Genomic DNA, 26,206 nt, shown 5'->3' on the forward strand with positions numbered 1-26,206 from the left:
CCAAATCTTGCACCCCATGTCCCGGGCGATGAGAGTGAGCATGCCATGTACGGCCTTAATCACCTTGGCCAGCTGTGTTGCCGCTTTTAGGGAGCTGTGGGCCTGTACGTCCAGATCTGTCTGTCTGTTAGTGTTCCAAAGGGTTCTGCCGATTACAGTATAATTCCTGAATTTATTCCTCCAAAATGCATCACCTCACATTTGTCTGGATTATACTCCATTGTTTAAATTCCTGGGAGTTATTGGCTCTTAGTCCTATTAATTTGTTTACTTTTTTACAACTACTGATTTCCTTCAAATTCTCAGTCTCAAATGATTCTCACACTTCTGGGAAATTATTTGCGTCTTCTGTGAAGGCAACAAAATAGTTGTCTAATTGCTTTGCCATTTCCTTTTTATCCATCATCAATTCTCCCATTTCAGGCTGTAAGGGGTCTTCATTTGTCTTCAGTCATGTTTTTTACAAACACTAAAGCGTTTGTTTTTCATGTTCCTTGCAAGTTTACCCTCATACCTATTTTATTCTTCTTAATCAATGTCTTTGTCTTCTTTGCTGAATTTTAAACTGCGCCCAGTTCTCAGGCTTGCTACTTTTCCAGCAACTTTACCTCACTGGATCTAATACTGTCTTTAATTTCTTTTGTTAACCGTGGTTTGGCCACAATCCCAGTTTCTCCAGTTTGCAAACTTAACTGCACCCCCAAAACAGCCCTGAATGCAGCTCAGTGCATTAAAGAAGCCAGCCCAAGGAGGTTTTTAATGAATACAGCATTAAAAGAAATAAAGAACACATGTAATCAACGTCCTATTAGATTTTCTGAAATATAAACAAAAACTGCTGGAGATACTCAGCGGGGTCTGGCAGGAGAAAGTTAACTTTTCAAGTCCATTATAACTGTTCTGCTGACAGATTTTCCCTGTGTGTTGCTCACATCCCTGCTCTAGACATGAATCAATAACTTTGGAGCCTTCAGGATTATCCTGGCGACTTAACAGCCATTCAGGATGTCAATAACAGGGTTTTTGGTGTCGCTCTGTCTTTGTAACTCAGTGGTTTTATTTATTGCTGTATATATATTACTATCTTTACTCACCCACCCTTTTGTGAACCATATTTCTCTACTTCTGTTTCAGATTCTCCAGGCCGGTAACTCCAGAAATTATTCTTCAAAAGGACAGACCCCTTAGGGGGGAGTGAGGATTGGTCTTTGAAACAAAATGAATGTGTGAAGCAGTCAACACAACCCTTGATCCTCATTGTTAGTCTTAGAGCAGTTACTAACACTCCTATAGGTGTATCCATTTATTCGTTAACGATACAGGAGATGCTTTAGTGACATCAAGTGTTTAGACACTGACAGTTCCCCTCAGCAATCTACGATCAAATCCATCACAGGGGTTGAAGGCCATTCCTCTTTCAACTGCTGGTCAACATTTCATATTCAATAATTTTGTCTTTTAGTTGTGTTTTCAGAACCTTAACATCCTTATCTCTTTATTTCTTGCTCCTAACATCTGTTTGTGTAGTTTGGTGTTAGTTTTTATTTTGTAAAACCCTTGTGATGTCTGATAGAGAGTACTTAAAGGTGTTGTACAAATGTCAAGTGTTGTTGAATAGTCCAAAATTTTAGCAGCATAAAGTATTCAAAGTTCCCAGGAAGTAAATGACATGGAGCATTGGAAAATCCACCCAGTACATGGAACAATGCTTTTAAATATGAACGCAAAAAGCAACTGAATCAAAATATACGGGATTGATCATTTATTTACTTTGTAATAAACCTGGCACAACATTTAATGTTGTCAAATGGTTGAAGATTTTTCTTTGAAGCAAAATTCTCTTTACAGCAATAGTGTGCAGTTTTGGAAGCTTGATTGTTGGATCACACATTCACAGATAGTTCAACTGCTCCAGCAGGTTCTCAGCCATACAGAAGAGGCACTGAGAGTTAGGAGATGCCACCTCTGGGTGCTGTGGGGTTTTAGGATCAATTTGTGCCCCTCCTGGTTTGGGGAGGGTTTGTGTTATACAGGGCAGAATAAATTCCTGCACTGATCATTAGGGCATCCAAGGATAGGCAATAAATGCTGGCCAGCGATGCCCACATCCCATGAATGAATAAAAAAAATTAAAGGATTTGATAATGTCAATAGGAGCAGGAGACAGCCATTTGGCTCCTCAAACCTGCAACACCATTCAAGAAGATGATGGCTTTTTGCTTCTTTATTCAGTCGTTCACAGGACGTTAACATCACTGGCTGTGTCAGCAGTTCAGCTCCTGAAATCAGTATGATCGAGGAAGCAAATTGCAGGATTTTGACCCAGTGACACTAAAGGAATGGTGATATAGTTCCAAGTCAGGATGGTGAGTGGCTTGCAGGGGAACTGACAGATTGTGGTGCTCCCACAATCTGAAGTCATGGTCCTTCTGGGTGGTTCAGGAGAAGGTGCCAGAGGAGCCTTGCTGCAGTGCATCCTGTAGATGGTACATGCTGCTGCCACGAGTTGTCAGCAAAGAGAGTGAACATCATTGGAGGGTGGGGCACCAATGGGGATGCTTTGATTTGGTAAGGTATAGATGTTGGAGCTGCACCCATCCAGGCAAGTGGAGAGTGTTCCATCACACTCCTGACTAGTGCTTCCTCAGTGGGGTCAGGTTTTGTGGAATCAAGTGGTGAGGTACTCACTGCGCAATTCCATCCTTCAACACAATCTTGCAGCCTCAGTGTTTACATAGCTGGTCCAGTTCTCTTTCTGTTTAAGGGCAAGCCCTTGGGTATTGGTACTGGGGAACTGGGCGTTGGTAATGCTACTAAACGTCAAGTAGAGATGGTCATTGCCTGGCAGTTCTGTTGCATGAATGTTACTGACGAGGTATCAGCCCTAGCTAACTCGATGTGGCATTCACACCACTTTCTTGCTGACCCCATAACACCTGCCTCTTTCATCTGTCAAACCACCTCCTTGAATATATTCAAAGACCAAGCTTCCACTGTCGTTGGGGCAGAGAATTTAATACATTTCTGATCCTCAGAGGAATTTCTTTGCTAAATGGGAGACACCATATTTTTAAGCTCTGGCACTGGTTCCAGGTTCACAGGGGTAATCACGCACTCAGCACCTACCTGTCAAGCCCCTCAGGATCTTATATATTTGAATTTGGTCAGCCTGGGACTAGCCGGAGGGAGCTGTCGCCCTGGGACTGGCCGGGGGATGCGGTCGCCCTGGGACTGGCCGGGGGGATGAGGTCGCCCTGGGACTGGCCGGGGGGATGAGGTCGCCCTGGGACTGGCCGGGGGGATGCGGTCGCCCTGGGACTGGCCGGGGGGATGTGGGCGACATGGGACTGGCTGGGAAGATGCCGTCAGCCTGGAACTGGCCGGGGGGGATGCCATCAGCCTAGGGCTGGCCAGAGGGTGCAGTGACCCTGGGACTGGCCGGGAGGGAGCCGTCAGCCTGGGACTGCAGTGACCCTGGGACTGGCCGGGAGGGAGCCATCAGCCTGGGACCAGCCAGAGGGTGCGGTGACCCTGGGACTGGCCGAAGGATGCCGTCAGCCTGGGACTGGCCAGAGGGTGCAGTGACCCTGGGACTGGCCGAAGGATGCCGTCAGCCTGGGAGTGGCTGGGAGGGAGCCATCAGCCTGAGACTGGCCAGAGGGAGCTGTTGCCCTGGGACTGGCCAAAGGGTGCAGTGATCCTAGGACGGGCTGGCGGGGAGACGTCAGCCTGGGACTGGCCGGGAGGGAGCCATCAGCCTGGGACTGGCCGGGAGGGAGCCGTCAGCCTTGGTCTGCCTGTACGATGCAATCAGTCTGGGAATGGCTGGACAGCGTGGTCTTTAACAGATTGACTGGTCCCCCATCAGGTCAGGGTCGCTGTAGTGCCATAAGGTCTACTATTGTATTAGTGAAGGCCAAGCACATCGCTGAGTTACTAATTCAAAGTCATGTGGCTCACAGGCCAAATACTGTCCATAATGAAAAGGACACTCACTTTTGGGACCTCAACATTACATTTCTCCATTACCAGAGACACTGTTCAAAGTGTTATCATGTGATTATACAAATGCTGTTTAATGCCTGGCATTACGCTGTTAATGATCAGTTAAGTCAGGGATTCCCAAAGTGAGGTTTGGGATCCCAAGTGAAGTTATGAGCCCAGACATAGCAATGGATTCCACTTCGGCTACCTCCCTCTCAACCATCTTTTCCCTGGCCTCAATCTTCACAGGACCTCACAGCCCCAAACTCACCTTCTCAGTTCTCAAAGGAGACACGATAACTTTCTAGCAGCAAAATGGGGAAAATATTTGGAAAACAGTGTTTAAGGTTGTGGGTTCAAGTCTCACTCCAGAGACTTGAGCTGATAGTCCAGTCTGACAGCCCCAGTGCAGTACTGAACCGTCAGGGATGCGATCTTTCAAATAAAGCATTAAACTGCGACCTGTTTGTCTTCAAGTGAATGTGACAGATTCCACAGCCACTATTTCGAACAAGAAATGGGGGGTCCTCCAGTATCCTCGCTGATATTCATCCCTCAACCCACAGCATTAAAACAGATCAGTTACTTCATCTCACTGCAGTTTATCCAATCTTGCTGTGTTCAGTAACTGCAGTGCTTGTCCACCAAACAGTTAACCATTTTGAGATTATTTAGAGAATGCATGTTTATCCTGTCATAATGCAGAAGCAACAGCAAACAGATGTTGCAGTTTGAAATAGGTGACAAGAAGCACAGTCATTTATTTCCCTGAACAATTTATACAGTGAATGAACAGCAAGTGCAAATGAAGAAACAGGTGATTCAGTAATTCCATCACTGGTTAAGTTCTGGGCTGAGGCCTTGCTGAATTTTTGGATGCATGGAATGAATCTGGTTCCTCTAGAGTAAGGGAAAATTGTTCAAAGATCTTTGCAGAAATAGGTCTCCCTCTGCTTGTTCTTTCCCTGCATCTTGGGAGCAAGGAATTACTGGGGCCAACTGTGACAATGCAAAGTTCCCAACAAGTGATGAAGAGAATGTGAAAGCTGCAGAAACTCCAGCTTTAGGAGATGCAGTTTGTGGGACATGGTGATGCTGGGGTCTCTAACAGATCTTCAACAGTGGTGAGAGCAAGTCTATCCGCTGGCTTCAATCTCCTCTGAATCGTATTTGAAGTCCTGAAGAATCTCATTAATTGCCTCAATTGTTTTCCTAATCCTGGAGAAAATGATAAATGCATTGTAAAATTACAGAGAATGGAGATGCTTGCGATAAATAAATCCACTGACCCCTCCTCTGTCCCCCGACTCTTGCTAGATACAGCCTCTGTGCGCTGCACTCAGCACACACAGGACAGGCAGCAGCAGCGAGCTATCTGATTGAGAAGTGCACTAAAGTGAAGCTCAGTCTTATTCATACCACGTGTCCAATCACATGCATAGTTCAGCAAAGAAGGCAAGTGTATGGGGGCAATTGTAGCCACCGTAATCAGCAGCACAAACGCTCACTGAATTCCTTCAACCTCAGAAGTAAGCATTTACAACCAACAGCCTTTCACATGGTGCAGGGCAGAATACAGAGCTGGAATTTTATTCATTTATTTACTCATTGGACATGTGTTTCACTGGCCAGCCAGCAGTTATAGGGTGACCACAATTCCCTTAGGACTCTAATCACTGGAGAGTTTACCTCCAATACCCAATGATTCCAGTTTTGCTAAGGCTCCTCTCAAGACACTCTCAATCAAATGGGGCTTTGATATCAAAGGCTGTCACTCTCAGCTCACCTCTGGAATTCAGCTCTTTTGTCCATGTTTGAACCAAGGCTGTAATGAAGTCTGGAGCTGAGTGGCCCAGTTTGAACCCAAACTGTACATCACTGAGCAGGTTATTGCTGAGCAGGTGCTGCTTGATAGCACTGTTACTGACACCTTCCATCACTTTACTGATGATCGAGAGGAGACTGATGGGATGTAACTGGCCAGATTGAACTTGTCTTGCTTTTTGCGTACAGTACGTAGCTGGGCAATATTCCATATTATGGAAATTGCCATTGCATACCCTCCTGCACTCTCCATTGAACCAGGATTGATTCCCTAGTTTGATGGTAGTAGTTGAGTGGACGAGATGTCAGGTCATGAGGTTGCAGATTGTGCTGGAGTACAACAGCTGTTGGGAGGGAGTTATCCTGAGAGTTCTCAACATGGACTCCGAACCCCAAGCAATCTTCACAAGGAAGGAAGAACATGGGCCAGGAAACCTCCTGCTGATTCCCACAGCGCCTCATGGATGCTCAGTCCTGAGTTGCGAGATCTGTTCAAAGTGCAGCCCATTGCGCACAGTGATAGTGCCACACAACATGATGGAGGGCATTCTCAACATGAAGGTGTGACTTGGTCTCCACAAGGGCTGTGTGGATAGATACGTCTGCATTCAGCAAACTGGTAAGGGCGATGTTAAGTATGTTTCTCCCTCTTGTTGATTCCCTCACCATCTGTCTCGGACCCATTTAGCAAATACGTCCTTTAGGACCCGGCTAGTTTGATCATTAGTATTGCTACTGAGCTACTCTTGGTGATGGATGTTGAAATCCCCCACCCAGAGTACATTCTGTGCCCTCCGTACTCACACTGCTTCTGCCAAATGTTGTTTAACATGGAGGAGAACCGATTGATAGCCCAAGTTCTTCCGTCCTTGTGAAGATTTCATGGGGTTGAGAGTCAATGTGGAGAACTCCGAAGGAAACTCCATCTCGAATACATAACACTGTGTCTCCACTTCTAAGAGGTCTGTTCTGCTGGCCGGCCAGGACATGTCTAAGTATGATGGTGGCGTTGTCTGGGACATTGTCTGTAAGGTATGATTTGTGAGTATGTTTGTGTCAGGCTTGACTAGTCTGTGAGACAATGCTCCCATTTTTATACAAGTCCCCTGATGTTAGTAAGGAAGGCTTTGCGAGGTTACCAGGGCTGCTTGCTCCAGTGCCTAGCTCGGTGCCATGGTTTCATTACTTCGTTGAGACTTTGTAGTGACTGATACAACTGAATGCCTTGCTAGGCCATTTCACAGGGCAACTGAGAGTCAACCACATAGCTGTGGGTCTGGAGTCACATGTAGGCCAGACCTGGTGAAGATGGCAGATTTGCTTCCCTGAAGGTCATTAATGATCTAGTTGTAGAAACTGAGGACATTCTGGCTAACTTTGCAGATGATACAAAGATAGGTGGGGGGACAGGGAGTATTGAGGTGGGAAGGCTGCAGAATGATTTACATAGGTTAGGGGAGTAGGCACCGAAGTGGTAGATGGAGTACAACAGGGGAAGATGAGGTCATGCACTTTGGTAGGAAGAATAGAGGCCTATTTTCTAAATGAGGAGAAAATTCAGAAATCTGAAGGGCAAAGGAACTCGGGAGCTCTAGTCCAGGATTCTCTTAAGGTAAACTTGCTGGTTGAGTCGGTAGTTAGGAAGGCAAACACTATGTTGCCATTTATTTTGAGGACTAGAATATAAAAGCAGGGATGTACTTCTGAGGCTTTATAAAGCTCTGGTCAGACCATCTTGAGAAGATTGAGAGCAATTTTGGGCCACATATCTCAGGAAGGATGTACTGGCTCTGGAGTGGATCCAGAGGAGGTACACAAGAATGATCCCAGGAATGAAACGCGTAACATATGAGGAACGTTTGAGGACTCTGGGTCTATACTCGATGGAGTTTAGAAGGATGAGGGCGGATCTAATTGAAGCTTACAGAATACTGAACGGTCTGGACAGAGTGGACATTGGGAAGTTGTTTCCATTGGCAGGAGAGACTAAGACCCTAGGTCACAGCCTTAGAGTAAAGGTAAGACCCTTTAGAACGGAGATAAGGAGAAAAATCTTTAGCCAGAGAGTGGTGAATCTATGGAATTCACTGCCACAGATGGCTGTGGAGGCCAGGTCACTGAGTACATTTGAGATTGAGAGAGACAGGTTCTTGATTGTCATGGAGATCATGGATTATGGGGAGAAAACAGGAGAATGGGGTTGAGAAACTTACCACCTATGATTGAATGGTAGAACAGACTTGTTGGATCAAATGGCCTAATTTCTGTTCCTATGTCTTATGGAATCAGCAGATTCTTAATTTCAGATATTTTTTATTGAATTCAAATTCTACCATCTGTTGTGGCACAATTTGAATTTGGTTTCCAGAATATTAGCTAAATTTCCAGATTAATATTTAGCGATAATACCATTGGGCCATCGCTTCCCCTCGTTGCTAAACTTGGCTCAGAATCTGTGTCAGCGGAAGTGGCAGTTATAATTATGAATGGCTTTTTGTCCTGGATTATTAAGAATATCGATGGGAGCCCTGATTTATCCAGTGGATCCTTACTCAATATGGAGCAAGATTCAGGTGTAAGATTGGAGACTGATTTCTCCTTATCAAAACCAGGCAATGAGAAAGAAAAGGAAGAGCATCAGAAATTACTGAGCTAAAAGTTCAGCTCTGAATAGAGAGACTATCACCAGGGGCTGCAAAACAGTAGCAGATGGCCAATAATGTTCATCAAGACACAAACTTTCCTATGGAAGCACCATGTGGAATTAAATTGGCAGATCTCAGCAGTTCTCCCTTATATTCCGTCATTACTGCATGGAGACAGCACAGGAACAGGCCACTCTGCCCAACTGATCTATGCTGGTATTTATACTCCGAATGGATCTCACCCCACTCTTCACCGCTTATCAACATTTCCTTAATCCCTTTCTCCCTCATTTACTGATCTAGCTTAGATACATTAACAGCATTCACTTTAAAACCCACATTCCGTGTGGAAGCAAGATTCACAATTCCACCAGACTCTGGGTAAAGTGGTTTCTCCTGAATTCCCTGTTAGCATTTTTTTTGTGGCTGTTTTACTTTCAAATCCCTTAGTTCAGGTCTGCCTTGCCTCGGGAACTATCCTGTTGAGCCTGAGCCCCGTCAGGTTGCTTCTCAGTTCATTCTTTTCCAGGCAGCAGTATCAGCTGCTCAGTCTCACTGGTTGGACATGACTGCTCTGTGGGGCATTCTGACCTGGATAGCAGGCAGCAAGGCTTTCTTGGAAACAAAATGCCAGGCAGGATGGCAATTACCACCTATCCCTGGTGAGAGCATAGTGCACTGTGGCACCTTGCCAAATACAGGAGATAATGTACACAGAACAGCAATGCTCATACCTGTGCTTCAACTCTTGAACCTCCTCCTGGTAGGTCTCATTGCCTGGATGGTCCAACATATTCTGCTTGGCAAGCTGTAGCCTGGCAGTCTACAGTATAACAAAATAAAGGACCCTTGTCAGAAACTTACAATTCTCCTTCAGATAGAGGGCACTTTACTCTGAATGTCACCCCATGTGGTGCCCTTTTTCCTTCAGTCATTCACTGGAATGGCCAGTACGTATTGCCTATCATTCCTGCCCTTGAGAAGGTAGTGGTGACACGCCTTGTTGAGTTGCTTCAAGTCATGTGATTATCGTAAACCCACAAATATATCTATTTTATCTTTTGCACTGTTCTGCTGGGCTAAATATTGATGGCTATGTGAATTTTTTGAAAGATTGGGCTGTCAGGAAAGGGTGGAGAGACTGCTTTGTTACTGTACAATGGAATAAGTGGAATAGCAAGAAATAATCTTGGATTGGAAGATGTAGAATCCAAATTGTTAGAGATAAGAAATAACAAGGGGAAGATGACACTGGTATAGACTGTTAAGTCTATAAGGCTATCTAATAGTTGCTACAGTATAGCAAACATAGAGAATGCTGGAGAAACTCAACATTTCTAGTCTAGTGTGACTCTTCTTCAGAATTATACTGTAGGACGAGAGAATAAATCAGAGGATAACGCATTGAAATAAAAAGCAGTACATTCAAATCAACACTGCGTTTAATCTTCACTTATTTTGGGAAAATAAAATTGCAGAGGGGCCAGAGGAAGAATTTGTAGCGTACATTTGTGACAGTTTCCTAGGAGAATATGTTGTGGATCTGACGAGGGATCAGGCTGGTTTGGGTCTGGTAGTATTCTCCCTCACTGGGCTACTCAACCTTTGTTATTCTGACAGTGCCTCCATGCCCAGGATCAATGTGTTAAACATTCTCTGGGCTGTTCCCAATGTCAGTATATCTTTCCTTTGATACAGGTACTAGAAGTGTTCATAATACTTGAGGTATGATCTAACCAGTGTGTTGTGTAGTTACTGCAAGACTTGCCCTTTATTACGCTCCATTCCCTTTGAAGTGAAATGTCAACATTTCAGAACCTCCCTATCACTTGCTAAACATCACTGTTCATTTGCCTTTTGTGCGTTCACTTAAACGTGTGAGATTAGACTTGTGATTGGGTCCATCCTCCCTACAGGAATCCCTTTTCAAACAGATAGCCAGTCTGATACCTCCACAGTCTGAGATCAGCTAAACCAGTGTTCTCTACAGTCTAGTGTGTCCCTGTCCCCCCCCATTTCTTCTAATGGCTCTCTCTAACACCCTTGAGGTTCCTTTCCCAACTCACCAGCTCCAGCTTTTCCCGTTCCCGTTCCTGAACTCTCTCGATGTGCTCAGAGAGATCGGGGCGATCATACTCCTCGTGAAACCGGTCCTTGAGCTGAATCACTTCTTTTGAGATCCGGTTAAATGCCTGGGTGATTTCGTGCACGAGCTGCCTGTATTTGATAAAGTCATAGTTGGGAGCGGAGCGGAGATACGCCTGGTGTCCTCTGGAAATGGACAGTTGAGGAAGCAGAAAATCACTGGTTATTATTAAACATGCCTATACGTTTTAAACTTTTACTTTGCTCGTAGCCTTGAGGCACGCAGACCGAATTTCAGTCCTTCACCTAAATTCAATCCATTGGAGGGAACAGACAAGCAGCCCTTCAGCTGAGGCATGTCTGGCTGTCTCCTGTCATCTGTTACAGGAGATAAGTCTGTTACAGCAGGACTATAACAGTGTAGGTTCCAGGCAATTACTACGGGAGGGAGGAGAGTAAGAAAAGAAAATGAGAAGCAGAATGGAGACAGCAAGTGCATCAATGAGGCGGTTGGAGAGAGTGAGGGAGGGGCTCTGAAGTTTTGGGTGTTTCAGAATGGTCCTGGGAGTTCAGGGGCCATTGATAACAAGTGCAGTGAACACCAGAAATCACGGACTGAAAAAATCCCAAAGGGATCCAAAGTCCAATGAACAGATCACAAACTCACAGCGCTGCAGGATCAGAGAAGATTCAAAGATCAGTCGGAATATTAGAAACAGAAATTAAAATTGTTAGAAAGGCTCAGCAGATCTGGCAGCATCTGTATACAGGAGTCAGGAAAATTAGGACAGTTACTAAAACAATACCATAATGGGTTGCCATTCAAACAAGACAACCACACCATAGATAAAACAGTTTCCTGTTGTTAAATGTACACAGAAAGGAATGGAACAGTTGCAGAACTGTATTGTTCTGGAATAAATAACCACCTCAGATTCTGTGTAATTCGGGCTCATACTTACAGATCAAAAAGCCGATAAGCTTCAACACGCTCCTCCTGCAGTGCATACAGGGTCCGCACCAGTGTATTCAATCCACTTGCACCCTGCAGCCAACAACCAAACAATTAATGTAAAATAATAATATTGTAGATACTGCAGATCTGAACAAAGAATTAGAAGTGCTTAAGAAACACTGCAAGTTTGGCAGCATTCATGTTGAGAAAGACAAAATTAACATTTTGAATGAAATAAGACTTCTTCAGAATTGAAGGAAGAGAGAAATGTGAAGAGTTTTGCGTTGTTGTAACTGTGGAGAGGGAAAGAACACCATGGGACAGTCTAGTGCAGGGCAGAGTGACACTATGCTGCTAGGCCTTGGCTGAAGTTCTGTGGCTATCAACAACATTTCAAATAACCTGCTTGTCGGAGCTGTTAACATCAAGGATAACAAAGTGAATGAGGTCAAAAACTACTGAAGTGACCAGTATAGGCCTGGGGTCAGAACCTGCTTGTGCTTACAAGAAACAAGTCATCAACTGGGAAGTAGCTGATGTTGAGAACAATGACATGGGCTCCAGCAGAGAACATACTGCCTAGGAGGCCCAAATATCACTGTAAAGATCTTCGCTTGGATTCAGCAAGGTTGGCAGAAACATGATGGACTGAAGGGCCTGTTCTTGTGCTGTACTGTTCTATGTTCTACGAGTTGGCCATTCTGTCCATCAAGCCTGCTCCACCATTCAGTGAGATCATATCTGATAATCAACCTCAATGACACTCTCCTGCATTTTCCATATGTCCTTTGATGTTATTAGTCTCCAGAAATCTATTGATTGGTCTTGAACCTGTTCAATAACAGCGCTTAGGAATGGAGAATTTCAAAGATTTACCACCGCTCTAGGGGGACTTTTTAAAAATATATTCAATCATAGGACATGGGCATCACTCGTTGGGCCAGCATTTATTGCTTTGGGTAGGCAGTGGACAGCTGCCTTTATGAACCAGTGCAATCCCCATGCTGCAGGTATACCCTCAAATCAGTTGGGAGGAAGTTCCTGGATTTTGAACCAGTCACACTGAAGGAACGGCAATATGTCAGGAAGTGCTGAGTGGCTTGGAGGGGAACTTGAAGGGGCTGGTATTCCTATGCATCCACTGCCCTTAACACTCTGGATAGAAATATTTGTGGAGTTGTAGGGTGATGTCCGAGAAGCTTAGTCAATTTTCACAGTGCATCTTATACATGGTAATAATACACACTGCTGCTACTGAGTGTCAGTAGTGGATGGAGTGAATGCTTGGAGATGTGATGTCAATGAAGCAGACTGCTTTGTCCTGGATTTTGCAATCTGATTGAGTGTTGTTGGGGATGCACCTATCCAGGCAAGTGTGGAGGATTCCATCACATTCCTGACTTGAGTGTTGTAGGAGGTGGACAGATTTTGGACAGTAGCATGGCACGTTCTGAAGCACAAATCTTCAGGACTATTGCCAGAGTATCATCAGGACATATAGCCTGTGCAGTATCCAATGCCTCCAGCCGTTTTTTGACATCAAATGGACACAAATTGGCTGCAGAGATAGTAGGAACTGCCGATGCTGGAGAATCTGAGATAACACGGTGAGAAACTGCATGAACACAGCAGGGCAAGCAGCATTAGAGGAGCAGGAAAGTTTCTAAAGAAGGGTCCTGACCCGAAATATCAAGCTTTCCTGCTCCTCTGATGCTGCTTGGCCTGCTGTGTTCATCCAGCCTCACACCATGTTATCACAAATTGGCTAAAGTCTGACATCCAAGATGTTGGTGAACTCTGGTGGGAGCCTCCTCCTATCAGTTATAAATGGCCTGCTCCTTATCCGGAGATGATGTCCCTTAATCCTAGGGTCACCAACCAGAGGAAACATCCCATTATACATCCACTCTCAAGGCTTGCGTCAACTTCGAGATCATATTTCCCTTCTGAACTCTAGATGACACAATTTCTCCTGACTCGACAATTCAACCACCCTGGGGATTAACCAACCAAACTCTGCTGGAGGTCCTTTAGGACAAATATGTTCCTCCATCAACAAGTGTTCAAAATGAGGGGGTGAAATGTGAAGGTGCAGGGAGATTTGGTGTTAACAGGGTAAGAGAAAAATGTGTAAAAACTGATTTGGGTGTATAGGCTCTGGGGGGAATGGAGGGTGATGGAGTTGGACACAGCGAGGATTGGACATTAGTGAGGCTGATGGACACGGAGAGAGACTGGAGAGTCTCAGGGTGAGGATTTGGATGTGGGACTATATGAATACAAAGGGGTTATGGATATAATCGGGGTACAGACAGAGGGTGGGGGTCTGGATGTGGGGGGTGGTGGTGTATGTTTACAGGGGGGGCTATGGATATGAAAGGGGTGTAGATACCGGGTGGTGCTGGTATGGGGGAACCCCCTGGTTAGTGACTGCAGCCGTAAAAAGAGTGCACATGTTCAGGCTGACCCATGAGGATTCCCATGGCCGAATAGCAAGAGTCTCCCCTACCCATCCACATTGGGGGCACGGGATGGGAGCACAGGGAGGCTCCCTCGGGTTTGGGGGGAGCAATTACAGGCCTCGGGCGACCATTCCTGAGCCCGAAAAGGTCAGCGTTCCGGCTCCTCTGATGCTGCTTGGCCTGCAGTGTCCATCCAGCTCCACACCGCGTTATCTCACTTCCTCGGCCTCGGCGGGTTTGAGCCCGGGGACACAGCGAGAGAGACTGGGGGTCCAGGCAGTGGCCTTACTTCAGGCCTCCATCCCTCTCGCTGCCATCCGAAGGCGCCGGCCGCTGAGTTCGAAATCAGCCGCCGACGACGCTCCGCTGAAGGATAAGGCCGCACTCACCATCCTCCCTCCGGAGGGCGACCAGCTCATGAACCCGCTGCTCTCAATTGCCTGGTCCTCCGGCAACAGCATCATCTCAGGCCAGGCTGTGTTACTGCAGACCTGGCTGGTCCTCCGGCGACAGCATCATCTCAGGCCAGGCTGTGTTACTGCAGGCCTGGCTGGTCCTCCGGCGACAGCATCATCTCAGGCCAGGCTGTGTTACTGCAGGCCTGGCTGGTCCTCCGGCGACAGCATCATCTCAGGCCAGGCTGTGTTACTGCAGCGCGATGAACATTAAAGACCATTGACAGGATCATAGAGATGTTATAGCACGGAAACAGGTCAAACCTGACCATGCAGGTAGAGTCCGTGATTAAGAAAGCGAGTGTAATGTTGTCGTTTATCTCAAGAGGGTTGGAATATAAAAGCAGCGACGTGCTTCTGAGACTTTATAAAGCTCTAGTTAGGCCCCGTTTAGAATACTATGTCCAATTTTAGGCCCCACACCTCAGGAAGGACATGCTGGCCCTGGAGCGTGTCCAGCGGAGATTCACACGGATAATCCCTGGAATGGTAGGTTTAACGTATGATGAACGGCTGAGGATCCTGGGATTGTACTCATTAGAGTTTGGAAGGTTGAGGGGAGATCTAATAGAAACTTGCAAGATAATGTATGGCTTAGAAGGGGTGGACGCTAGGAAGTTGTTTCCGTTAGACGGGGAGACTAGGACCCGTGGGCACAGCCTTAAAATTAGAGGGGGTAAATTTAAAACTGAAATGAGGAGACATTTCTTCAGCCAGAGAGTGGTGGGCCTGTGGAATTCATTGCCACGGAGTGCAGTGGAGGCCGGGACGTTAAATGTCTTCAAGGCAGAGATTGATAAATTCTTGATCTCACAAGGAATCAAGGGCTATGGGGAGAGCGCAGGGAAGTGGTGTTGAAATGCCCATCAGCCATGATTTAAATGGCCAAGTGGACTTGATGGGCCGAATGGCCTTCCTTCCATTCCTATGTCTTATGGTCTTATGCCGACCAGATATCTTATATAAATCTAATCCTATTTTTCAGCATGTAGCCCATATTCCCTCTCCCTTGACGTTTTCAATATGTAGGAATTTATCGATTGGTTTCCAACAAACTCAATAACAGCTCTCTGGCCACATTTGGAGCACTGGGTGCAGTTTTGAGCCCCATATCTCAGGAAGGATGTACTGGCCCTGGAGCAGGTTCAGAGGAGGTTCACAAGAATGATTGCAGGAATGGAAAGCTTAACATATGATGAACATTTAGGGACTCTGGGACTATACTCATTGGAGTTTAGAAGGATGGGGGGGGTGGGGAATCTAATTGAAACTTTCAGAGTACTGAATGGCCTGGACAGAGTGGATGTTGAGAAGATGCTTCCATTGGTAGGAGAGACTGGGACCTGACAGCACAGCCTTAGAGTAAAGGGAAGACCTTCTAGAACAATGATAAGGAGAAACTTCTTCAGCCAGAGAGTGGTGAATCTACGGAATTCACTGCCACAGAAGGCTGTGTAGGCCAGGTCATTGAGAGAATGGGATTGAGGAACTTATCAACCATGATTGGATGGTGGAGCAGACTTGATGGGGCAGGAAAGCTGATGTTTTGGAGATAATGGGAACTGCAGATGCTGGAGATTCCAAGATAATAAAATGTGAGGCTGGATGAACACAGCAGGCCAAGCAGCATCTCTGAGATGCTGCTTGGCCTGCTGTGTTCATCCAGCCTCACATTTTATTAAGCTGATGTTTTGGGTCTGGATCCTGCTTCAGAGAACGGTCCAGACCCGAAATAGCAGCTTTCCTGCTCCTCTGATGTTGCTTGGCCTGCTGTGTTCATCCAGCTCTACACCTTGTTATCTCATACTCTATGTTTTTGGTTTTTTTTCCCCCCCCAGCAAACAAGATAACTTCACATTTCTCCACATGGTATCCATCTGTCAATTTATTATCCACCCACGTGGCCTCTCCAAATCCCCTTTAAGCATCTTTGCATCTTCCTCACAATTCACACTTCCACCTAGTTTTTTCATCATCTACAAACAGAATTATTACACATAAATGCTACATCCAAATCAATTGCATAAATTATGAATATCTGAAGGACCAACCACTGATCCTTACAATAACTCAATAGCTAAATTGAAAATAACTATTTATTCCCACTCTCTGATTTCTGTTCATTAACTAGCTTACAATCTATGCCTGAATATTTCCCCAGTCTCTTGTGTTCTAATTTTGATTTCTAAATATACAACTTCTAGTAGTCTATCTATTCTTCTGGTTATACACCGACAAAAGCTCCGACAGGTTTGTTAAACATGATGTCTATCATTCATTCATTTTGTCTATACCTGATCCTAGGCTGGTATTCTCGGAGTCATGCTATCATATTTTATTTTGTAAGTTCTAGCATTTTCCCTGCAAAGGATGCTAAGTTAACAGGTTTTGTTTTGTTTTCTCTCTCCGTCCTTTCCTAAACATTAGGGTTAAATTTGTCAGCCTCCAATCTGTAGAAACCACATGCTCCAGAGTCCAAAGGATTGTGAAGGAAGAGTGCCAATGCATCAACAGCCAACTGTTTCAACATGCTGCAATATAAGACATCAGGTCCAGGTGATCTAAATTTGAGGAAGTTACCAATTGTGTAAATGACAGTAGTACAGTTGATGTTGTTATTATGGATTTTAGGAAGGCCTTTGGCAAAGTCCCACATAAGAAACTGATAACTAAAAGCATAGGGGATCCAGGGTAACTTGGCAGTTGGTTTTGAAATTGGCCTAGCTGCAGGAGAGACAGGATGGTGGTAGAGGCTGTGTGACTGGAGACCACTATCATAACATGGGGATCAGTCCCTTATTGTTTACGATATGTATAACTAATACTGAAGAGACAGTTGGTTGGAGCTTGATAAGTAAGTTTGTGGATGACATGAAGATTTATTTAGTGATTGACAATGAAAAAGAAGGTCTGAGGGTACGGGTGGACATAAACAGATTGGTCAGACAGGAAGATCAGAGGTAGATAGAATTTCAGCCTGATAAACGTGAGGGAAATTTGATTCCTGAATTTCTCCCTGCAGTTTCTGCCAGCATTTTGTTTTCATTTCCGTTTTCTAACCGCACTATTTTGTTTTTTGTACAATATGTGAAACGATGGTGAAGGTAGATTCAATTGTAGCTTACGAAAGGGTCCTAGGCCTATTGATTGTGTGCAGTTCAATGCGACACACACAGACACACACAGTCCGTAACCTAAAACTGGAAGAGACACTTCAGACGTCGTATGCACTCATCTGTTGAGTTCTTCAGCAGATATTTCTCAGGCTGGCAGAAGGTTTGTAGTGGAGTTCTGTAGGGGTCCTTCTGGAGACACTTGCTTTTTCTGATATTTATCAATGATTTGGATCTTGCTGTTCAGGGGGCAACTTCCAAGTTTGCAAATGACTCTGAATTTGGGACAATTGAGAACTGTGAGGAGGACAGTGTGAAACCCCAAAAGGATGTTGCATTGAACCTCATCTTCAACTTATCCACCCATTCCACCAAGTTGTCAGAGTGTGAGGTGATCTGCTTTGATAGGATGAACATTGAAAGACAATTTAAAATCGGGGTACAATTCTAAAAAGGGGTGCAGGAGCAGAGGATCTGAGTGAATGGGTGTGCAGGTCATTGGAAGTGGCAGGACGGGGGGGGGAAGAGAGCAGTTAGAGTCTCAGAGCTGCACAGCATGGAAACAGGCCCTTCAGTCCAACTTGTCCATGCTGACCCAATGTCCTAAATCAATCTAGTCCCATTTGCCAGCATTTGGCCCATATCCCTCTCAACCCTTCCTATTCAAAACACTCACCTAGATGCTTTTTAAAATGTTGTAATTATACCAGCCTCCACCACTTCCTCGGGCAGCTCATTCCAAACACACATTACCTTTTAAATCTTTCCCCTTAAACCTCCCTTACCCTGTGGAAAAGACCTGGTCAGTTTACCCTCATGATTTTGTAAACCTCTGTAACATCACCCCTCAGCTTCCAACACTCCGGGGAAAATAGCCCCAGTCTATTCAGCCTCTCCGAATGGCTCAAACCCTCCAACCCTGGCAGCATCCTTGTAAATCTTTTCTGAACCCTTTCAAAAGTTGCACAACATCCTTCCTCTCGCAGGGCGATCAAAATAGCACACAGTATTCTAAAAGTGGCCAAACCAATGCCATCCCAACTCCTACACTCAATGCACTGGACCAATAAAGCTAACCAAATGCTTTCTTCACTATCCTGTCTACCTGCGACTCCACATTCACAGAACAATGAACTTGCACTCAAAGGTCTCTTTGTTCAGCAACACTCTCCAGGACCTTACTGTTAAACGTTAATAAAAAGTGTACAATGTTCTCCGTTTTATTAATAGGGGCACAGGGTACAACAGCAGGGAGATGACATTGACCTTGTACAAGTCACTTGTTAACCTCAGCTGGAGGGTTATGTACAGTTGTGGGCACTAATGTTCTAGGAAAGATATGAATGCATTAGATGGAGTGCAGAAGTGATTTAGAAGAACAGTTCCAAGGTTAAGAATATTCAGTGATGAGGATAGATTGAAAAAAATGGAACTGTTCTTTTTGGACAGAAGATGTTTGATTTGACAGAGGTTTTCAAAAATAATGAGTGGGATGGAAGAGTAGAGGGTGCAGCTGATCCTGCTGTGTAAGGAAAAAGCAATGAGAGTGCATAAAATGAAAGTGATGTGCAAATGAAGCAAGGATGATGTAAAAATGACTTTTTTCTACAGTAAGTACTTAGGGCCTAGAATACATTGGAAATGTGACAGAGGCAGCTTGAATTGAAGCATTCAGGAGGGCATCGAATAGAAGTGGTGTGTAAGGATTGAGCAAATGAAAATAGGTAATCCAACAGGTTCAGCCAGGATGGACTGAATAGCCTCCTTTGATGCTGTAACATTTGTTATTCTGTTTTTCCTACTGATTCAGAAGTTTCTTACTGGCCTCCCTTTTCCAAATGCTTCCTCTGGTTTGTAAAAGTCACAGGAGTGTTTGGTTCAATTCCGAAATATCTCTGACATACTAATTATGAGTCACAGCTCCCAGCAATTACTGAAGGAATGAGGAACTGGGTCTCTTCAAGTTTGAAGTGAGTTTTGACTGCAGAGAACAGAGAGACCGCCCCTGGGCTGGTGGAAAACAAATCCCTTCACAGTATCCTGGTCCCAGCTCCAAGCTGTTTAATTACCTGCCAACCAACTACATGGCTGTAGGCAGGCAAAGGGGCCTTGATCATTGGTCAGTGGACTAAGTAACCAGTTGTCAATCAACTTACTGCCATCCAGAGCTGCATCCGAATGCAGAATCTCAGAGTTCCTGGTTTGTCTGCAAACACTTAAATTACTGCTTGTCCAGACAGCTCACAATTCTCACCATGAATGTCAGGCTGTCAAGCTACTGAGCAATATTTTTAAAACATCTTAAAAACGTTTCTTCCTCATTTCAGTCCACAACTTTTAACACCACAAACAGAAAGACAGTCTTTACAGTATTACTCTAAAGGCTGTTCAAGACCGGAGAAACCTGGTGAAATATTTACATAAGTCACTGACAAGGAGTAACTTCACCAAATGTCATGGATGGAGCATTTCAGTGATGGAGAGAGGCTGGATAAACTCAGCTTATTTTCTTTAGAGCTGAGAAGGGCGAGGAGCTTCCTGTCACAGGTGTGTAAGATTATGACGGGCATGAACAGGGTAGGTAGAAAACAACTGTCCCATAGGCCAAAGGGTCATGGTTTTAAAGTGAAAGGCAGGAAGTTTAAAAGGAGATTTGGGAAAGTGCCTTTTAACTCAGGAGGCTAGTGGGGGTCTGAAATACACTGTCTGGGAGGGGAGTTGAAGTGGGAAACCTCAAATTTAAAAAAAGGTACTTGGACCAGGACTTGAAGCGTCATAATATTCAAGGCAATAGCCCTCATGCAGGAAACTGGGATGAGTGTAGATTTAAGAGTAGTTATTTGTCAGCACGGACTCAGTGGGTTGAAGAACCTTTTGTGTTGTGTCAGGCTCTAGATAAGAAACAATTTCAGCCTCAGTTCGAGTAATATATCCAGCTCTGAGAAGGGCGTGACGGCATTGGAAAGAATGCAGAAAACATTGAGGAGAATGGTTCTAATGATAAGAACTTAAGTTAAAGGCTTGGAGAAGCTGGGAATGTCTTTCCTTCTGCAGCAAAAACAGTGATCTGATTAAACTACTCAGCACGAGGGGTGTGGGAGGAGTAAACAGGAGGGAGGAAAGCATTCTCTCAAGAAATGCCAGACAATGAGAAGGCACAGATTCAAAGTGCTTGGTAAAAGAAACAAAAAATGTTTTTTTTTCCCCCAAAATTCTGTGTGAAAATGCTGGAATTTCCTCCCTAATGGCATTGTGGGTCAACCTAGAGCAGGTGGACTGTAGCAGTTCAACTCACCGCCATCTTCTCAAGGGGCAACTAGGGGGCAGGCCATAAATGCTGGGCTCACCAAAGATGCCCACAACCCACACGTGAACTTAAAAAAAATAAAAATCTATCAATCCCTGGCTGTGGAACTACAGATCATTGCTTCAGGCTAAGGAGTCAAGCAGAGACCAGGGTTCAAATCCAGCCTCACATTCTCACCGTGTCTGCGTGGGTTTCCCCCAGTTTCCTTTCACAGTCTAAAGATGTACAGTTTAGGTAGCTTGGGAATGCTAAATTACACCCAGTATCCAGGGATGTGCAGCTAGGCGGATTAGCCATAGGAAATAGAGGGTTACAAGGATAGGGTTGTGGGGGTGGGGTTGGGTCTGGGAGGCGTGCTCCTCGGAGGGTTGGTGCGAATTCGACAGGCGAATGGACTGCTTCCATGCTGGAGGGATTCAATTGCATCAGGTGGTTAAAAAAAAAAATCAGTGGAATTTAATTCCACTGGTATTTTCAAAAAGATGATTTGTGCATCTCCTTGAAGCGAATGGAGAAAACAGAAGCAAAAAGTGGGACTAGAAACAGCACAGATTTCACAGACAGTTCACGCAGGCACACTGTAGGATTCTTTCCTGCTCTTTGTCAGGCTCTTGTCTCCAAAATGACAACCATTCAAGCCAGTGCTGCTTTGCTGTTAGGTTTTGTTTATTGCTTGGTTCAGTGTACAGGCTAGACCTCATCATCAGAGGCTGACCATCACCAGTGTTCACACAGAAGGAGGACCCCTTTAGAATCTCAAACCTCCAGCCCCCAAGACCAGCTGGATTTCTCAGGGCAGGGAAGAGAAGTTGAGGTGGGGTGGGGAGGGGAGGAAGGCTGAGGGGGTCTGTTGGTACAGTGAGAATCGTAAAGCAAGAAATTAAACACGCCCCAAAATGGAGGTTAATTCACAAAAGACGACCTGGCTGGTTTTCACATGTATATACATTTAATAATTATATAAATCAAAGTTCTGAGGTTCCAGACCATCCAATAACACTAGATGTGAGGGTGAAGTCACATATTACGGGTGGAACATTTCCCTGTTGTTGTTGTAAACCCTGTCAGATTATAGCAACTTTGTAATTACATCACAACAAAGCTCATTTGCCATTTTGAAAATTGTAGGAAAACATTTTGTCAATGAAACTGTAAAAGGTAGTGTCTCTAGGCAAGGAACACAATGTATAATGGGGACAGCAATGTTCTCACCTCCATAAACCCAGCTCCTGAACAGTCGGCCAGATCGATACAAGTGGGAGTTATCATACCCGGTGATTCTTTTCCAAGAATGATCAAAGGTTTCATGTAGCAAAACCTTCTGGGTAGGCACCGGGCTAGGAACTAAATCACCCCAAAGTTTTCCAGCAACAGTGATCCAATGTTGTATCATTACTGGATTGAAGTGTCTATTTGAAAAACATCCCTGACCCTGACACATTTTCTTAGATACTTTCCAAACAATATTACAAACAAAATATCAGGGCAAAGTATAAATTATCCCTCAGGCAGGGTATGCCATAAAAAAAAAACACCCTCACTGCTAAAGTTACTGACCCTCCAAGTCTGGCCTGGGGTCCAGAAAAATTGAAGATTATTTGAGTACTTCAAAACTAATCAAGTGAGTTCACAGCTAAATTCAAATATTGCACATTTTCTTTTGATCAAAATCAATTACAAAAATATGACTTACTGATGTGCAGATTCATCCAATCAGATCATGGCAGCTGGAAGATGGACCAACTTTTATGGGGGGGTGGTCAGGTTTTGAGGTGGGAGTCACATGATTCAATCTTCAGGAACTCATCAGGTGAGTGTTGGCAAGCCCAGCATGAGGAGTGGGCCCAGCCCGAGTACACGTTGGCAGGGCAAAGGGGCCTGCATTGACTCCCTCCCATCTTGGAGCTCCAGCTCCATCAGATATTCTGCCTGGCCTCAAGCCCCAGTTGTCCCTTGGTCAATAAAACCAGGAACTGAAATCTTAACTTCAGTAAGCACCTTCAAATACTTTAATGCAGCCTCTAGGAATAATATGGACCATTGGTCCAAATTGGGAATGTCAACTTTGCTTAGACAATCCGGGTGGTTTCATCACATGACCTGCCAATCTCCCTTCCCCTTCAGTGATTTGCTACCAGACTTCCCAATAGGAATGTTACTCCTACCCTGTGACCCACTAGAAAGCAAGCTGTCCCTTCATTATCCAAATCACATAATTCTTGATTGTCCAGATCACTTCTGCAAGATCTCCATCACAACAGCATTCAGTTCTCTCTCTCATTAAGCCCATTGAGGTGAGTTTTCTGTACATTGCCTGAGACAGTCAGGAGATGAAGCTTCAATTCTGAAAGCTTGACAACTGCCTTCACATCCACAGTTTGTGCCATTCACACTGAACAAGAATGACTAGAATCCTCACTTTCACAGGTGATGACTGCACCCCAGTAACACCCTGAAATCCACCCAATAACAAATCCAAAACCCTTGTGGGGCAATTATTCCAGACTCTTAAATTGGCAAGTCAGAAATTCAGTCTCAATATGTAAACATTCCTAGCTGTGCATCTCCAACAATTTAGAGAATAGAGATTAAACATTAGAAGACAGTTAAAATCTTCAGGAGTGACAGCACCTAGGCCTGAGAATCTGATAGAAGACTTGCTCAGTAAAAGCTATGGAAAATAATTTTTCATTTCCTATCCTGAAGGTGCTGACTCTCACTGGGGTATGGGGTTCCCTTTCCTCTCCTCAAAGGGCTGACTCTCACTGAAGCTCAGATACTAACTTGTTTCCCCAGGATTTTGCTGTCAGTGGCCATTCATTCAGTGACCACATGGCACAGTAATGGGGATCTTCAACTATTTAGGCATCACCCTAAAATCTGATGTTGTCCAAAAGGTTCTGTGTAGTCTGGCAGGCCTTCTGGAAACAGTGACAGGACGATAAACCCCAGGCAATTATGTCATTGGGTTACAGATGAAGAGGAGTTGAACAGATGGTCTCCATCAGCTTGTGACCCAGGTCAGACCAGTGGGCCAATTTGGATCTGCTAGTCCTCCCTCCCTCAGCCTGGCACAGAAACAAACTGGACTCTATCAGACTCTGTTTTGTATCTATAGTCACACAAAACCTAATGAGCTTAAACTCATTGTGTCTGGATACAGTACTTCAATTTGAATTGACACTGCTTTAAAGACTCAAAACCACCCACAACTGAATCCCACTGGAGAGTCCAAATTGGTTACATCCAGAATTCCTAGCTCCTGGAATCAAAAGGATGACATTCACCCAATCACTGCTCATAAAGCAAGAGGAGCGAAGGGTACCTAATCTCCAAGATTGCCCTGGAGTCTTCAGCAATTCATAAATTAAATCTCCTCACAACAAGAGAAAATTCACAGGGGTTTCTGAAAATTAAATTGGAACCTTGAAGGAGATTAATCTCATCAGCTTCCTGTAGTTTTGAACCTCACTCTAACGCTGCCGTGGTTTAAAACATCTTGTCTGGAGTTTTAAAAAAAGCTTCAAATAGGTTAATCCTCAAAACCACTACATCTCAAGATGAGTTTCCCCTGGAAATCTCATCACCCTAAAGGGGGAGGCATGTCTCAGAGTCTCATTCCTATTCTCTGGTTTCGAGCAGGTCACCGGACACTTACAGCAGTCACATTTACAGTCACTCAGCTCCAGCCATCTACAAAAAGATAAAACACAGAATTCCCAACATTGTATCTTTCATGAAACAGAATGATCATAGGAACTCTCATTACCCCCAAATTCTGCTGAGGTTAACAGAGTCAGAACCACTTGTTCCAAAGTGCAATAAATACAGGAGAGAATGATTCAGGGAAACACTGCACATTGGTGAATAAGAGCAGTTATATTGCTCCTCTCCTTCCAGTTGAAAGTTGCATGGGGCAGGCACAAGACTGACCTACAATGAAACTGGAATGGGAACACCAAAATTCAAAATCTTACCATACAGGTGGAGTTTGGTTGAAAGATTTTCCATTTAGGAAGAGAAACATGCTGAATACCAATACTTTTAAAAAAAAGTCACAGACCAAATCAGAAGGTGATTGAGGTAAACTGTTAGATGTGTCAGGGTCCATAACCACCCAAAATAGTGGAATCTCTCGAACAGTTCCCAGATCAACAGCAAGTCGAGTGCACACACAAATCTTCATCCAGTGGGAAAACTCCTCAATAGTATCCTGCGAAGTACTTGCCTAAGTAGAGAAAGCAAAATACAGAATTATTGAGCTCACTAATTGGATAATGGTGAAAGACAAAGTGATTCAGAAACTCCTAATTGCTCACAAACATCAGAACACTGAGTCAGTGTCACTGGTTCACAGATGTGCCCTCAATTTCAGTCACTTGGAGCACGTGGATCTTACCTGTTACTAATTTCTTCTTTACCAGAGAGAGTCTGTATCCAGCCCCCACCAGACAGATATCAGCTCCCGACATGGTGTTCCCTTCACTTGTAAACTGCAGGGCCACAGGGGATGGTTTACACGGGCCATTAGACACTTGCCAGCTCGCAGAAAGTGATCCTCTCCTTGTGGAAGCTAGGGGGAGTGAGAAAGAGAGAGAGAGACAGTTAGATAGACAGAGACGGAAAGGACTAAAAAGAAAGAGAGAAAGTGGTGGCCACACAGACAAAAGTGGAGCGGGGGGGGGGGGGGGGGGGGGGGGGGAAGAGAAGAGGGGAGGGGGGAGAAGGAAGAGAGGGGGGGGGGGAGAAGGAAGAGAGGGGGGGGGGAGAAGGAAGAGAGGGGGGGGGAGAAGGAAGAGAGGGGGGGGAGGGGGGGGGAGAGAGAAGAAGAGAGAAGAGGAAGAGAGGAAGAGAGAGAGAGAGAGAGAGAGAGAGAGAGAGGAGAGAGAGAGAGAGAGAGAGAGAGGGAAGAGAGAGAGAGAGGGGGGGGGGGAGAGAGAGAGAGAGAGGGGGGGGGGGGAAGAGAGAGAGAGAGGGGGGGGGGGGGGAAGAGAGAGAGAGAGGGGGGGGGGGGGAAGAGAGAGAGAGAGGGGGGGGGAAAGAGAGAGAGAGGGGGGGGGGGAAGAGAGAGAGAGAGGGGGGGGGAAGAGGGGGGGGGGGGGGGGGGGGGAGAGAGGGGGGGGGGGAGAGAGGGGGGGGGGGGAGAGAGGGGGGGGGAGAGAGGGGGGGGGGAGAGAGGGGGGGGGGAGAGAGGGGGGGGGGAGAGAGGGGGGGGGGGAGAGGGGGGGGGGGGGAGAGGGGGGGGGGGGGAGAGGGGGGGGGGGGGAGAGGGGGGGGGGAGAGGGGGGGGGGGGAGAGGGGGGGGGAGAGGGGGGGGGGAGAGAGAGAGAGAGAGAGAGAGAGAGAGAGAGAGAGAGAGAGAGAGAGAGAGAAGGG

At 45.4% G+C, this 26,206-nt stretch overlaps 2 protein-coding genes across 7 annotated transcripts in view; one reads left to right on the forward strand and one right to left on the reverse strand.

The window, feature by feature from the left end:
* crlf1b (cytokine receptor-like factor 1b) overlaps positions 1 to 1,808 on the forward strand; it is a 55,558-nt gene extending 53,750 nt beyond the window's left edge. For all 5 annotated transcript variants that reach the window (XM_048559751.2, XM_048559750.2, XM_048559753.2 and 2 more), the window contains exon 9: positions 1,135 to 1,808. Coding sequence is in view for 3 of the 5 variants with exons in the window: in XM_048559750.2 (XP_048415707.1) it covers positions 1,135 to 1,151 (17 nt within the window). In the remaining 2 variants the exon portion in view is untranslated. The remainder of the gene's footprint in view (positions 1 to 1,134) is intronic.
* rex1bd (required for excision 1-B domain containing) lies at positions 1,748 to 14,530 on the reverse strand. 2 transcript variants are annotated; one of them, XM_048559755.2, is made up of 5 exons: positions 14,345 to 14,475; positions 11,501 to 11,583; positions 10,520 to 10,724; positions 9,188 to 9,276; positions 1,748 to 5,202 (listed from the first exon to the last, which is right to left on the reverse strand). In XM_048559755.2, the coding sequence occupies exons 1-5, from the start codon at positions 14,417 to 14,419 to the stop codon at positions 5,121 to 5,123; spliced, it is 534 nt and encodes a 177-aa protein (XP_048415712.1). In that variant the 5' UTR covers positions 14,420 to 14,475; the 3' UTR covers positions 1,748 to 5,120. The 2 variants fall into 2 exon arrangements, with proteins under 2 accessions (XP_048415712.1, XP_048415714.1); XM_048559757.2 differs by lacking the exon at positions 1,748 to 5,202 and adding an exon at positions 6,683 to 6,833 and having other exon boundaries at positions 14,345 to 14,530.
* Between the last annotated feature and the right edge of the window lie 11,676 nt (positions 14,531 to 26,206).

The sequence above is a fragment of the Stegostoma tigrinum genome, chromosome 30, assembly GCF_030684315.1.
Source record: "Stegostoma tigrinum isolate sSteTig4 chromosome 30, sSteTig4.hap1, whole genome shotgun sequence".
Classification (NCBI taxonomy): Eukaryota; Metazoa; Chordata; class Chondrichthyes; order Orectolobiformes; family Stegostomatidae; genus Stegostoma; species Stegostoma tigrinum.